Source organism: Serinus canaria, chromosome 26, assembly GCF_022539315.1.
Source record: "Serinus canaria isolate serCan28SL12 chromosome 26, serCan2020, whole genome shotgun sequence".
In the NCBI taxonomy this organism is placed as follows: domain Eukaryota; kingdom Metazoa; phylum Chordata; class Aves; order Passeriformes; family Fringillidae; genus Serinus; species Serinus canaria.
The window spans coordinates 1,262,364-1,275,614 of NC_066339.1; the positions used below are offsets into that span (position 1 = coordinate 1,262,364).

Below are 13,251 nucleotides of genomic sequence, written 5' to 3' on the forward strand. Positions count from 1 at the left end.
CTTACTGGAAAGGGCAGGGTTTGATGGGATATTAGGAAAAACCTCTTCCCTATGAGGGTGCTGTGAGGGCCTGGTACAGGTTGCCCAGCGAATCTGTGCCTGCCCCACCTCTGGGAATGTCCAAGGCCAGGCTGGATGGAGCTTGGAGCAACCTAGGATGGTGGAAGGTGTCCCTGACCATGGCAGGGGGTGGGTGGGACTGGATGGGCTTTAATGTTTCTGTCCAACCTACCCCATTCTATTGTTGTATGATCTTGGGTGTGGAAAACCCTCCAAAAGCTTCTGGAAGCCCCTGCCATTTGGAAACCAGTCATGCAGCATTTCCTAGCTATGAGTTAAAAAAGTCAGAAGGAGAGAGCCCTGCAGGCGCCACTGCTGAGGCAGCCTGAAGGGAGAGCCCACCCTTCTCCTCAGGCCTGAGCTTTAAGCTCTGTGTTGGTGCAGTGATCTGTGACCCCAGCCCTGTGTGGAAACTGGAGAAGCTCCAGCTTTGGGAACCCAACCTGGATGAGTGGGAGCATCAGCTCATGCATTCTTGGCTTGAAGGGAATTCCCTGGGACACCCAAATGAGAGATGACTTCATCTGAGAAGAATTTGTGTCTCTGGACCCTGGGTGTCTAAGCTCAAAGGCAGGTGCCACACTGAGACCCAGGAGCCAAGGAGGGCCAGGAAAGTCTGAGCCTGCAGCACAGCACTCTGCTCTGAGCCTTTTGCAGCCTCTTCTTCATCAGTTTGACTCCTTCAGGCTCCTCATTAATCCATAACAGACAAGACACGGCCACACAAGCAGAGTTTATGGAAGAAAACCTGGATGTCATTAGGTAGGATGGCTTCTGGGAATGTTTTCCATTGAGAGGAGCCCTGAGCTGGGCCTGCTCCATGCTTTCCACTTGTGTGTGTGTGTTTGGGGTGGGGGTGGTGGCCTGGGAGCACATCACTGCTCTCCCACGGAACATATTAAAGATGAGATGTGCTAGCAGCAGATGGATCTCCCTCACCCCTTGGGCCTGGAAGCCTGGAGAAAGCACAAGATGGGCCAGGAGAGCAGGAGGCTGAGTGCTGTGAGCAAATACAGCTGTGCTGAACACCAGAAGGGAAACAGCCAACACCCCAAGTACCTCATTTTGGGGAAGCTCTCCTTGGTGAAGGGCTCAGAGAGAGCTGGGTTGCCTTGGAGCTTGAGATGGGTCAGTCCAGCCAAACCATCCAGGGGCAGCGTGACCAGCTGGTTGTCAGTCAAGTCCCTGGTGAGGGGAAAGCAGAGAGGGAGAGCATGGTCAGGACTGTGCTGCCAGTGGTATCTCAGCCAAGCAGAGGGCACTGCCTCAATTGCTCCCTTGATGTGATGCTGAAATGGGGCTGGGGGCTGCACTGGGGCCAGGAGCCTCTGGAGGTAAACACTGCAGGGGCTGGGGTTGGTGGCCGTGCTGAAAGCCCTGGGTGGTATCTCCCTCCTGTGCACATCCTGCCCCACACATCTCTTCCTCCACTGTGGGTCAGGGATGGCTGCAGGTCCCAGCCCATCAAACACCCGAGGCTCTTAGAGAGGGGGCTGAGAACTGGGGGCCCTCCAGAGCCAGCACAGATGGTCTGCAGTGACTTTGCAGAAACAGCCCAACATGCTGATCTTCCCTAAAGGCATCTAAGGCAGCTATGGAAGCACCAGGAAATGGAGGTTTAAGTGTTCAGGGTGAGAGCATCTTGAAGATTGCCCTCCTGCACTTCATCATCCCTTTATTAATAGAAATAATTGGAAACCTTGGCATTTGTTGTGTCCACAATGCTGAGACATGCACCTCAACACATCAGTCTTCCAGCATCTAAATCCCAGGTGTTCTGGTAGCCCAGGGAGTTAGTCTGAGGTGCTCAGATACCTCCCATCCCTGGTGTCCTGGTTGAGGACAAATTAGGGGAAATCTCCGAAAGGGAGTCCCCTAAAACAAACCTCCAACCACCCCTCCCCCAATACCGGGTTCGGGAAGGAATTCCTCGGAGGAGCAAAGTGGAAAATAAAACCTATTTAATAACAAGTAACAAAGGAACACTCCCCAACACAAGAAAAGAAAAAGAAACAGGCAGTGTTGTGGAGGGTGCTGATCTTCTTCTCGCAGACTCCGGGGGGTCCTGGACGTCCCAGGTCAGGTCCGGAGCCGGTAGGGTATCTTCAGGGGAGGGTAAGAAAGAGGGAAAGGAAAAAAAAAAGAAGAGCGCAAAAGAAAGCAAGCCAGCCAAGCTAAGCAGCAGCAGCAAGCAAAAGCAAAAGCAGCCAGCCAGCTAAGCAGCAGCAGCCAGCCAGCCAAAAGCCAAAGCCGAGGTGCCCGGTCACCCTCACCCCCCCCCCTCCCCGCCCCGCCGCGGCAAGACGGCCGGGGGTGGGGAGGGGGAAGAAAGGCCAGACACAACACACGATATTGGGATAAAGGCTGTCACCCCACGACACCTGGTGAAAGAAATATCCCTGCAACTTACAGCTTGGTGAGGGAGTGCAGGGTCACAAAGGCTTCTGGGTGAATAAACTGGATGTAATTCCAGCTCAGGTCTCTGCAAGGCAAGGACACAGCAGTAAGAAGGGAGCAGAGCAGGGCAGTGAAGCTGCTGACACTGGCCCAGCCAAGGGCCCTGGTGGGGGCACGTGTGGGATCTGTAGCTCCTTGGTCAGCAGCAATTTCTGTCCCATTGTAGCTCCCCTCAGACAAGTCTGGGGCTGTATATGGGTGGTTTCCAACAGAGGGCACAAGAGTTTGCATTGCAGGAGCTCCTCTGCTGACATCAATGGGAAAGGATCCATGAAAAATGTTCTTTTCTGGTTTGATTTCTGTAAATTTGGGAATTTTTTGCCAACATGCCAAACAGGTCATGCCTTAGTGCCAGAGCATGCCCAGTGCAGTCACAGTGCTGGGTGGGGCACAGGCAGATAGGGCCAGTGTGCAAACCCCGGGCACAGTGAACATTTCTCTGTCTGCTCTGGGGTGCCCTGACACCCAGGGGAGCTCTGACTTTGACCCTCATTCATGGAGAAAGTTTCCTAAACTTCAAGATAAACTGGAATCCACACAAGTGTGAAATAGATTATAGAGACCAGTGTAGGTGTGTCACTGGGTGAGAAATGGAGGGTTTGGGATTTTTTAGTGTGTTGTGGATGGAAGCAAGATGGAGGGCACAGGGTGCTGTCCTGGGTTCTTCTTCCTTCTCCATGGGTTTGGGTGGCATTTTGTAATTGGGCAGAAAAGTCCTCACTGGGGGCTCTGTGGGATCAGTTATTGGGTTAAAAGGGAAAATAATCCAGGTGTCAGTTCTTAACTGGATAGTTTAGTTTTAAAAGACCTTGGAACAAGAGATTGTTGGCCATTTTTGTGGTGCTTTTCCAGCATGCTGAGCCTGGTGTGGACAGCGTGCAAAACTTTTGATAAGAAATAATAATAAACAAGAACCTGAAGGTCAAAAAAATCCAATGCATCTCTCTTTCCTGACACAAAACCACCCCAGGAGGGTTTCTCCTGACAGGGGAGCCCCCAGGGAAGGCCCAGCCTGAGACCCAGAAGTTGAGGAGTTGGCAACAGGTACCCCCATAGAACAGGGGTCTGGGGAAGGTGAGTGATTTTAGAATGTCTCCTGCCTGGGATGTCACAGGTGCTTTGGATTCACTGAGTCCCCTCAATAAGCTCTGCCTCCATCCAAGTGAGAGAGCTCCACTCCCTCTGTAAGCAGGAAAGAGGAAATCAGCAAACTGGGACACATTTCTTGCCCTAAGGCTGACTACAGGCCAGCCTTCTTCTCTCCAGCTCTAAGGGAGTGAAGCCACCTGCTCAGGTGTGTGTGACATTGGGCGGGAGGAATCCTTTCCCAGGCACCAGAACACACCCAAAGCTGCCAGAGCTTTCTCACCTGTGTGTGACTGGGCTGGGGCAGCATGCTCAGGCTTCCCTGGGTGTCTGCAGTGTCACCTGCCACACCTCAGGTGTGACTGTGGTGTCTGTGACACTCAGGGATCCCAGGAGCTATGAAATGGCACTCACATTGCTGCACCATGGGAACAGGTTTGGTGGGATTTAGTTCACTTCCTGACAGAACAGCAAAACAAGACTGTCAGGGCTCTTCCCAGATGTCACAGAGCCAGTGGTGCCCTTGAGGGCCTTGCCTGGTGCCAGGCACCTAGGAGGTGACAATGTGTGTGGGAGGTGCTTGGGTGCCCCTGTGGAACACGAACTGCTGAGGGGTGGGGAGGAGCTTTCAAACCCATGGGATGGGTGTTCCAGGAGTGCATGGCTCCAGACCTGCCTGTGAGGGATGGGGTGCTGGAGCTCAGGTGCACTCAGGTACTGCCCTGGGCTCCTCCTGGCATTCAGGAGCCTGTCTGTGATGTAGGCTCTGCCTTGGCTGAGCTGTGGGTGTGGGCACGAGGGGGCAGGTAAGGAGGGGGAGCTGCAGGCGTGGGGGAAGCCAAAAGGATGGTTTGTACCCTCCTCTTTCCTAAGGAGGAATGGAAGAGGGACTCAACAGAAAAGCCTCCCAGCAGAGACAGAGGCAGGCTGGCAGCTTCCCCCAGCCCACCTGGGCTCACAATCCCCCTCCCCAGCACGACCCCAGCTGGTCTCCTGGCAGACAATACTTGCATGGAGCGCAGGGCCATCAGCTGCACAAAGGTGTCTGCTCTGATCTCCTGGATCTTGTTGTGCTGGAGACCCCTGGAAAACAGAAACTGCTTTGAGAAGAGAGCTGAAGGCAGTTATGGAGATCTTTATCCCAGGGCAGCACTGTCACTGTGGAAGATGCTGGGCTTGGGAGACCTACTCTTATTTCAGGAGTTAAACAGGATGAGCAGCAAAATGTGTCAAAGCCATTTTCTCCTACAGGCAGCTCCAGGGCTCAGAGAGCCTCTGCTTTTGATGGCATCAGGACTCAGTAAAGAACAGTTGAGCTGCAGTGGCCAAAGGTGCCTTGTTAACCCCAAACCCATGCTGGTTTCCCACTCTGCTCTGCCCTAAGCCTCCAAACTGCTTTTTCCAGAGGAAAAGCTGAGAACTTGGAGCCAGTGATCAGCAACCAGATCTGTGTGACCCTTCAGGAAGGACCATGTGGTGCTGCCCTTTGCCTTGGTGAGGATGAAGGTTTGAGGGCTGAAGGTATCAAATCTCAGTGTTTCACGAAGAAGTATCTTGATGTTTTGTAGAACCCACTGTCCACATCTGCACATGAAGTGCCTCAGCCCTCCACATCCCCTTTCCAACTCCTTCATCCCCTGGGGATGGGGTAAAAGCAGGGTGAGAGTTCACACAGACTCTGCTGACTGACCTACACACTCCCACATCCTCAAGAGACATCCTGGATGCTCCAACCATGCACCTTGTGGGAAAGGTTCAGTTCCTCAGGGCTGTTTTCCCTCGTGTGAGCCCATCCTGAATTCCCAGACCTGCAGAAGCAGTGTCCCCCATCTATGACCTCCTGCAAGGGGACACGGCCACTGCTGCTCCTGCAGCAGCTCCTGGGCATTCCCCAGGTGGGTAACCTGCCTTTAGACTCAGAAATGACCCTGACTCATCTCCCACAAGGACCTCATGTGCTGGCTCCAGTGTCTCAGGTGGTATTTGGCCATGTTCCACAGGTGGGCACTTGAGCTGCCCCCGTGGTGCCCCAGGCTGGCAGTGCCCCTGTCTCCAGCCAGGATTTCACCTGGGAGCCACTGGAAGATGTGGGCACAGATCTGGGGGCCTCAATGATTGGAAGAGGTGGAGTTTGGGCAGAAGGGTATTGGAACAAGGTTGAGAAAAAGAATTTAGGGGTGTGTAGCTGTGAGGGGTCACCTGTGTGGTGCAGGTGAAGGTGTGCACACCAGCAGTTACAGCAGAGCCAGGGCACAGCTGAGCTGTTTGTGTGCCAGGTTGTACTACCAGGCACCCCCAGACTTGTTTCAAACCATCAGGAACACTGATGCTTGGTGGGGGTGGGGCTTACAGGACAATAACTTTGGGGTTAAGGGACCAAAAACTCATTTTGGTGCGTTAAGAAATAAGGGACCAAAATAAGAATATTTTATTTTTATTTTAATAAGGTCTTTAATAAGAAAAAATAATATTAAATTAATATTAGTATTAAAATCAATATTAATATTTAATATTATTTTAAATATTACTATTTTTATAGGTGTATAGGTATAATCTATTTGACTTCAGTAGCCAGAAACTGGGATTTAATGTGATTCTATGTTCATGTTAAGTCTGAATTTGGCATAATATAAAATTTTGTAAGAAGGAGCTCAGGCAGAATGTGTGAAACTACAGGTTTGAAATTCTGAACATTTGTCTTTTTCTGGTGTACTTTCTATTATTTTCAAATGTTTTCCTGGGCGTACTCTCACAGCTGCCATAAAAAGCAGCAGGGGCTGTGTACTCTCATTTCCATGCAGATTCAGTGTTCTAATGTCCAGTTTGCTGAGGCTGGATGAGCTGCTCTGACTATCCAGGCTGAGGTGCTACAGAGAGCAGGGACAGCCTTTCCTGTGGGTTTTTAATGGGGATGCAGCTCCCATACATCTGTTCATCCAGGTAGCAGAATTCAGTGAAAAATCATGGAGTCTATCTTAATTGTTTTTTTTTTTTTAAGTTTTTCTCAAAAAGGCCAAGAACTTGTGTTCTCTTTGAAGTGTAGGGCCACGTTTTGAGCTGAGTGTGAATAACTTTGTCTCAGAGCAGCAGCAGTGCCTCCTGAGGCCTGGAGAGGACCCAGAGGTACAGCTGAGGAAAGAATCCCCCTTCTCTTAGGAGGGGCTGGCCCTGGGCAGGGTGGACAAGAGCTGCTTTGTGCCCATGGCATGGGGCCCCTCCTTTGAGCAGGAGACATTTGTGGTGGCCATAAACCCCATTCTCGATTAGCTCAGAGTGGGACTCGGGTTAGAGAAGGGAATTCAGTGCTGGCAGATCCTACTTCTGTTTGAAGTGTCTGGGACCTCTGGCAGGACCTGAATTAAGCTCCTGTGCACAGGGGATGTATTTTTATTCTTTATGTGCACAGGGGCAGAGAGTGGAGCTTTGGTCCAGTTGCACTCCAAACAGTGAGTTACAATGCCCAACTTCCCCAGTGTTTGGGAGTTCTGTGGGTGGAACCATCCCTCTCCTCAAAGCAGCTCTTTTTCCCCAGAGCACAGCACAAACAAGGACCTTTCCATACTCACAGCTCCTCCAGCTGCTGGCACCGGTGGAAACTGGGCAGCTCTTCAATTTGGTTGTGTGACAGCTCTCTGCAGGGAAAGGACAGCACAGGAATGTTGGGACACCAGAAGCCAGTGCCCCTGAGCCCTCCCTTGCGAGGCAGGTACTGCTGGAGAGCAAGGGGAGCTCACCTCATCCTGCACAGCTCCACTTTTGGGAACCCAGAGAGTGGGATCTCCACCCTGCAGCTGCTGCTGGCTCTGGGAGTCTGTGCAGGGTGAGGGTTGCCCCATGATTTCTGTGCAGGATTGGGGCTGCCCCATGATTTCTGTGCAGGATTGGGGCTGCCCCATGATTTCTGTGCAGGATTGGGGCTGCCCCATGATTTCTGTGCAGGGTGAGCTGCCCCATGATTTCTGTGCAGGGTGAGGGTTGTCCCATGATTTCTGTGCAGGGTGAGGGTTGCCCCATGATTTCCCCACTTCCCCACCCCCAGCCCAGCTCCCTGCACAGCCTGTGGGCTGATGGAGCTGCTGGTACAGCTGGGGTGGGCTTGTTCTCCCCAGCCTCAAGTCAGCCGGGAAAGGAAACCCTCCTGTGCCACTTCTGCTGTGCCCAGCCCTACTTTCCATGGGCACAGCACTGAGATATTTCTGCCAGAGCTTGCACAAGCAGCAGATGTGCCTGCAGAGCCTGGGGAGGATTTGACCAGCTCCCTCCTGGCACAGCAACCCCACTGCCCATTGCCTGCTCCCCCTTCAGCCTTTCCTGGCTTTGTCCCAAGGTCAGGGAAGGGGTTGTGGCATTGGCAGGGATTTGGTTCAGGACATTACAGACTTTGACAACCTCTGGTCCTTGTTTTTCCAAGTGCTGTCACTCGAAAGCAGTTTGCAGCAAACTCCTCTTGCCACTGGTTCATGGCTCAGTGTCCTGTCAGCCTCTAGAGTGCCTTGATAGTCAGAGGAAAACCCATCCTGGCACAGCTTAATGAGAATTTATTGAAGCTGAAACAGGCTGGGTAAGGAGCAATGTTTAAACCCAGCTCTTTCCTCCACCAGCAGAGACTGGATTTGTGGTTGTTCAAGGGAAATTTACCCCAGGGTAAAGTTTTGTATGTGGTTTCTCGGCCGACTTTCCAAACTTGGTTTCCATCTTTCTGCCAATAGATTGCTCCTAAAATATTTCAAATTTTTTTTTTTTTTTTTTTTTGCCAACCCACTCACCACCAGTTTTCCATGGTGGAGAGGAGGAGGGAGGGAAAAGCAAGCAAAAGGTTTGTGCTTGGCTCTGGAGGCTGTCACCCAGGATGGAGAAAATCCTTAGCATCAGTCACTTTTCCTTGGTTCCTGTGTTAATCCATGGGGCTTGACAGGGCTGGAGTTTAGCTAACAGTGATGGGGAGAACCAGCCCCAGGAGTTATTTCTGGCTCCTCCAGAGTGGGGGTAACCACTTGCAGCCCAGAATCTAAAAACAGAGCAGCCTCAGTCATTCATGCTCTGTTGGGAACACACCAGGATGAAGGTGCTGATGGCACCAAAGGACTTCAGCTCTGCTCAGGGGAGTTTCACCTGTTTCTGCTTGAGGAGAAAGACAAATCTTCCAGAGCCCAAGGAGCATCTGGACTACACTGTCAGGCCCAGGGTGGGATTGTTGGGGTGTTCTGTGCAGAGCCAGGAGCTGGACTCAATGATCCTTGTGGGTCCCTTCCACCTCAGGATGTACCATGGTTACAGGAAATCTGCCCTGAGCAGGAACTCTGGATGAAAGCAGCAGGATGATGCCAAGTTGATGCCCAAGGCTGCCCTGCCTGTGTGGGGCATCCCAGGATGGCTGTGACCCTCTGGCCCAGCAGTGGCTCTACAGTCCCTGTGCAGGGTCCTTGCAGAGAGTCCACACCTGGAAATGCAGCTTTACCTGCGTCATCTATGGCCAGAGGTGTCACAGCCACAGCTCCTGTGGCTGCCCAGAGCCAGGCAGAGAGCAGCCACTGGCTCTGTGGGGACAGGGGCCAAGGCATTTCAAAGGCAAGAGAGATGGAAACATGCACAAACATTGGCCCTCACGCTCTCTCTCCAAACCCAAAAGCAATGCAGTTCATGTCAGGAATGTTCACTAGGGAAGAGGAGCAGGGGGCAAGGAACAAGGTGGTGTGTCCCAGTAAAACTCTCCCACGTGGTGGTGGGGGGCAGGCACAAAGAACAGGCTCTGCTGTGAGGGCTTGCAGCCTGATAACTGCAAAAATAAACAGAGCTCTGGGACCCAACAGCCTGGGCCAGCCCAAAAGCTGCATTTTTGTAGCAACTCATCCATTGAATTGGTCCAGATGTCTAAAGATGAGAGATCTTCCCTACAGAGACATCTGGAACCAAAAGCCTGTAATCTCCTAAGTTACAAATTGTCTTCTTTTATTTTTATGTTTTATTCTTGTTTCCAATTTCTGTGATCAAGAATTCACTCCTGTTGCTTTCCTGGAACAAACTTGTTTTCTTTTTCAGCTTGCTTGTATAAAGACTGATGAGAGGCAAGCCTGTTGTTGCCCTAAGGCTGCAAACTTGTATAAATCTGGCTCATGACTCATTTCCTGAGGATGTCTTTGACTGCAAACATAGTTGGGGATCTCAGGAACCAGGGGTGTGATTCCTGAGATGGTGCAGAACCTTTCTGAGATGTTGATTTCATCACGTACCAAGCTAAAGGAGAGAGCATGACCCCCCAGCATCATTCAGTGCCTGGCTAAGCAGGCAGAGCCAAAGAAACAGAGACCAAGCAAAGCCCTGACCTGGCTGTGCTGCCCCAGGTGAAGAAATGAGGCCTGTGGCCTCACAGGTCTCCATCAGGTCAGACCCCTCCTGGGATATGAACAGGATCCTTCCTCCAGGTGATGGCCCTTGCTGCAGCTCCAACTGCAACAAGCCAAGGCTGGGGCAGAGGGTGAAGGTGATTTCCCCCTTGGTTTTGGGCTAAGAGGAGTTGTGAAGGGCTGTGGCCATCCTTAACCATCTCCTTTTGTACTCTCTCTACTCCCCCTGCATGGGGAGGGGACAGGTCCTGCTGGTGCAGGGCAAGGAGGAGGTGCATGGCTGCAGCCCTGGGAGCAGAGCAGCAGCTGGGATGGAGCAGCAAGTGCAGGAACAAGCAAGAGCTCAAAGTAGTGATGAACAAGGTGGTGATTTCTGCATGGAAAAGATGATGGGAACAAGAACCACAGAATGGTCTTCCACAGCTGGTCCTTTCCCTGAGCTAGGCAAAAGGAAAGCCCAGTTCCTGAGGGCACTTTGTAAGGAGCAGGCAGAACAGAGACACGGGTTACTCACAGGACTCGGAGGCTGGGCAGCTGCTGGCACATCCTTCTGGGGAGGAAATGGATTCCTGCCCGGGTCAGGGTCCTGGAGGGATGGAGGAGAGAGAAGAAATGCAGTTGCTGACAGCCAGCACCCAGACTCTGTGACCCAAAGCCCAGTCCCAGATAGTGGCAGAAGAGACAATATCAGCAGGACAATAAAAGACATGGAGAGGACAAAATCCTGCCTGGCAGTTTTGGAAACAGGCACTGCTGCTGGACCTGGCTAAGGTGAATGGGAAGAGTTCTGGGCCACTGCTGAGTATTGAATTCACAGATGTCCTTGGCCTTGCTGGGGGCAGGTGGCTCTGCCCTCCCTGCTCCCACTGTCCAGGCTGGACAGGCCTGGAGCCAGGGCTGCCTCAGGAGCTGTGTCTGAGGGATGGACGGTGTGTCCCTGTGTCCCCTAGACACGGCAGGGCCAGGCCACACCCTGGCCAGGGGTGCTGCAGTGTGGGCTCAGTGTGTGGACGGTGTCCAAGAGAGGAGAACCGTGTGTGGCCAGAGACAGTGTGTCCTCAAGGCCCTGGGGGCTTGGGGAGGGGACCAGAGCAGCAGCAGGAGCCCCAGCCTGGGTGCCAGATGTCTCCTGAACTGGACCACGGTGCTGGTTCCAGTATGGGCAGAGACACTGGGGTGCAGCAGAAGCACTGCACTCACAGGTTCACTCCTTCACAGGTGCAGGAGGGAAGGAAGGAAAAACCAACCAGACAAACAAAAAAAAGACTGGGGCACACTCAAGAGTACCGAGAGAGCCACTCACAGGGAGGAAAGCTGCGTTCAGGAGCCACAGGGGTGAAACGAAGCAGAAGGGTGAGCGACCAGAGAGAGGCAGAGCTGAACACTGCACAGCACTGGGAAAGTTGTCCTCACTGAAACAGCCTGGACCACCTTGGAGGAGGAAGAGCACAGCCAGCAGGGTAAGAGGGAGAGAGGTGCCACTCACAAAACTTCTAGGTTGGTGGTGCCTTTAAGGTCCGGGAATTCCCTGATGTCCGTGGCTCCATTGAGTGACCTGCAGGGAAACGAGGGTGCAGTGAGGTGGGCAGAGCACCTGGAGGCACCTGCAGCTGCTCAGGGTTCCAGACCCATCAGCCAGGGTAGCAAATCTGCTTCCTCACACCCAGATGGGATCAAGGCCCAGCCCCAGCGTGTCCCTGTGGCTGGGGCAGACACAGTGTGCATACAGCAAGATGGAGCTGGCACTTCCATGCAGGGAGACTTGGCAAGCTCAAAGCCTCTCCCAGCCACTGACATTCTTGGCACGATCTCTACCCAAATTAAATAAAAAAACCCCAAACAATTACCATGGGGAATGTAAGCAGGGCATCCCACCCAAGCCTCCCTGGGTCTATGCATTTGGATCTAAAGAATGCAGGGCTATTTGAATGATTTATTTTATGTGCCTGGGTGAGGCTTATAAATAGAGATTTATGAGGTTGCCTCTGCCTCAGTATTTTTAGTGCTGTGCCACAACAGGTCGGCTGAAACGCCAATGTGGGGCAACTGTTGTGGTTCAGGTGGTGCCCAGCCTGTGCTGGTGGCCCTGGAGCAGGGACAGGGCCAGAGATGTGGAGGAAGCAGTGCCACTGCTGGCTGTCCAGTAATGTCATTTGTGCCATGGTGCTGGGACGTGTTCCTCCTCTTCTCCATCTTGTGGAGGAAGGCAGATGCCTTCAGAGTCCTTCTGTTTGGTCAGTTATGCAACAGCAGAAAAAGCTGTGGCACTTGTGTGTGGTACTTTGCTGCTCCTGGCACAGCTGTGGAGACCCTGGAAAGTCCCAGTGCCTGTCAGCTGTGTGGGGAGGAGGAATTAGTGGCTGCTTCCAAAATGCCCTTTTCAAAATTATCCTTCCTCAGAAGAAAACATTTGCAGTGTCTACTCCTTGGAGTAACCTTTGGGGTTGGACAAGAGAGTGGCTTCATGGTTCTCTGTTGGCACAGGGGCTTGGAAAAAGGGAGGGAGGAGGCCACAAAGGTGCCCAGTACACAGGGCTTGGAGCTCTCTGGGGATGTGCTTGGTGAACTTACAGAGTGTGGAGCTTTGGCAAGTACTGGAAAGCAGACTGTCCAACAAACTGGATGGGATTGTCATAAAAATGGCTGCAATGGGAAAGAGGAACAGGTCAGAGTCTGCTGCACACAAAGAGAAGATGCTGTTATAGGTCAAGAGCCTCAGAGCTGCCAGCAGCAAGCCATGCAGGAGGTGCTGCTGGGCTGTGAGGAATTCTTGCTCCCAGATAACCACGGGCTCTCCCATGGCCTGTTTTGGCTGGACATTGCTACAGCTGAGGTCTCCTGCTGCTCTGAATGGGCTCTTGGGGGTCCTGCTGAACCAGATGGGCTGGAAAGGTGTAAAACCCTTCTTCAGTCCTACTGAGAACACCTTGCACTGGAGGACACTCCTGTGGTGTCACACACGGCACCAGCAGCTTTCCCACTTGTCACAGTCAGTGAAGTGAGCTCTTCTAGGACCCAGTGAGATGTGGGAGGAGTTGAGTCACCTCCTGCAAGAAGCACTTCCCCACTAATGGTGGAAGACTTTAGATGGGCAGATGCAATGGAGAGATGAACATTCTGGGAGTACTGGCCCCCATCATCACCCTGTGGATGCTGCCCAAGCAGATGGGGATGAGGCAGGTCGTTCTGGCTGGAGCACTGAATGGTTTCACCCAGTGTCACCATGGCTTTCCAGATACTGGTCTTTCTGTAATTTAAGCCCAGTTTGGACAAGCAGAGCTTTTGTCACAAGGTTTTCCATATC

General features: G+C 52.5%; 1 protein-coding gene across 3 annotated transcripts in view; it reads right to left on the reverse strand.

The window, feature by feature from the left end:
- LGR6 (leucine rich repeat containing G protein-coupled receptor 6) overlaps positions 1-13,251 on the reverse strand; it is a 164,801-nt gene that overhangs the window by 12,935 nt on the left and 138,615 nt on the right. For 2 of the 3 annotated variants that reach the window (XM_009097410.4, XM_050985225.1), the window contains 7 exons: positions 12,519-12,590; positions 11,434-11,502; positions 10,462-10,533; positions 7,170-7,235; positions 4,615-4,686; positions 2,471-2,542; positions 1,120-1,245 (listed from right to left, as the gene is read on the reverse strand). In XM_009097410.4, coding sequence (XP_009095658.4) covers positions 1,120-1,245; positions 2,471-2,542; positions 4,615-4,686; positions 7,170-7,235; positions 10,462-10,533; positions 11,434-11,502; positions 12,519-12,590 — 549 coding nt within the window. The remainder of the gene's footprint in view (positions 1-1,119; positions 1,246-2,470; positions 2,543-4,614; positions 4,687-7,169; positions 7,236-10,461; positions 10,534-11,433; positions 11,503-12,518; positions 12,591-13,251) is intronic. The other variant, XM_018922252.3, reaches the window with a different exon arrangement.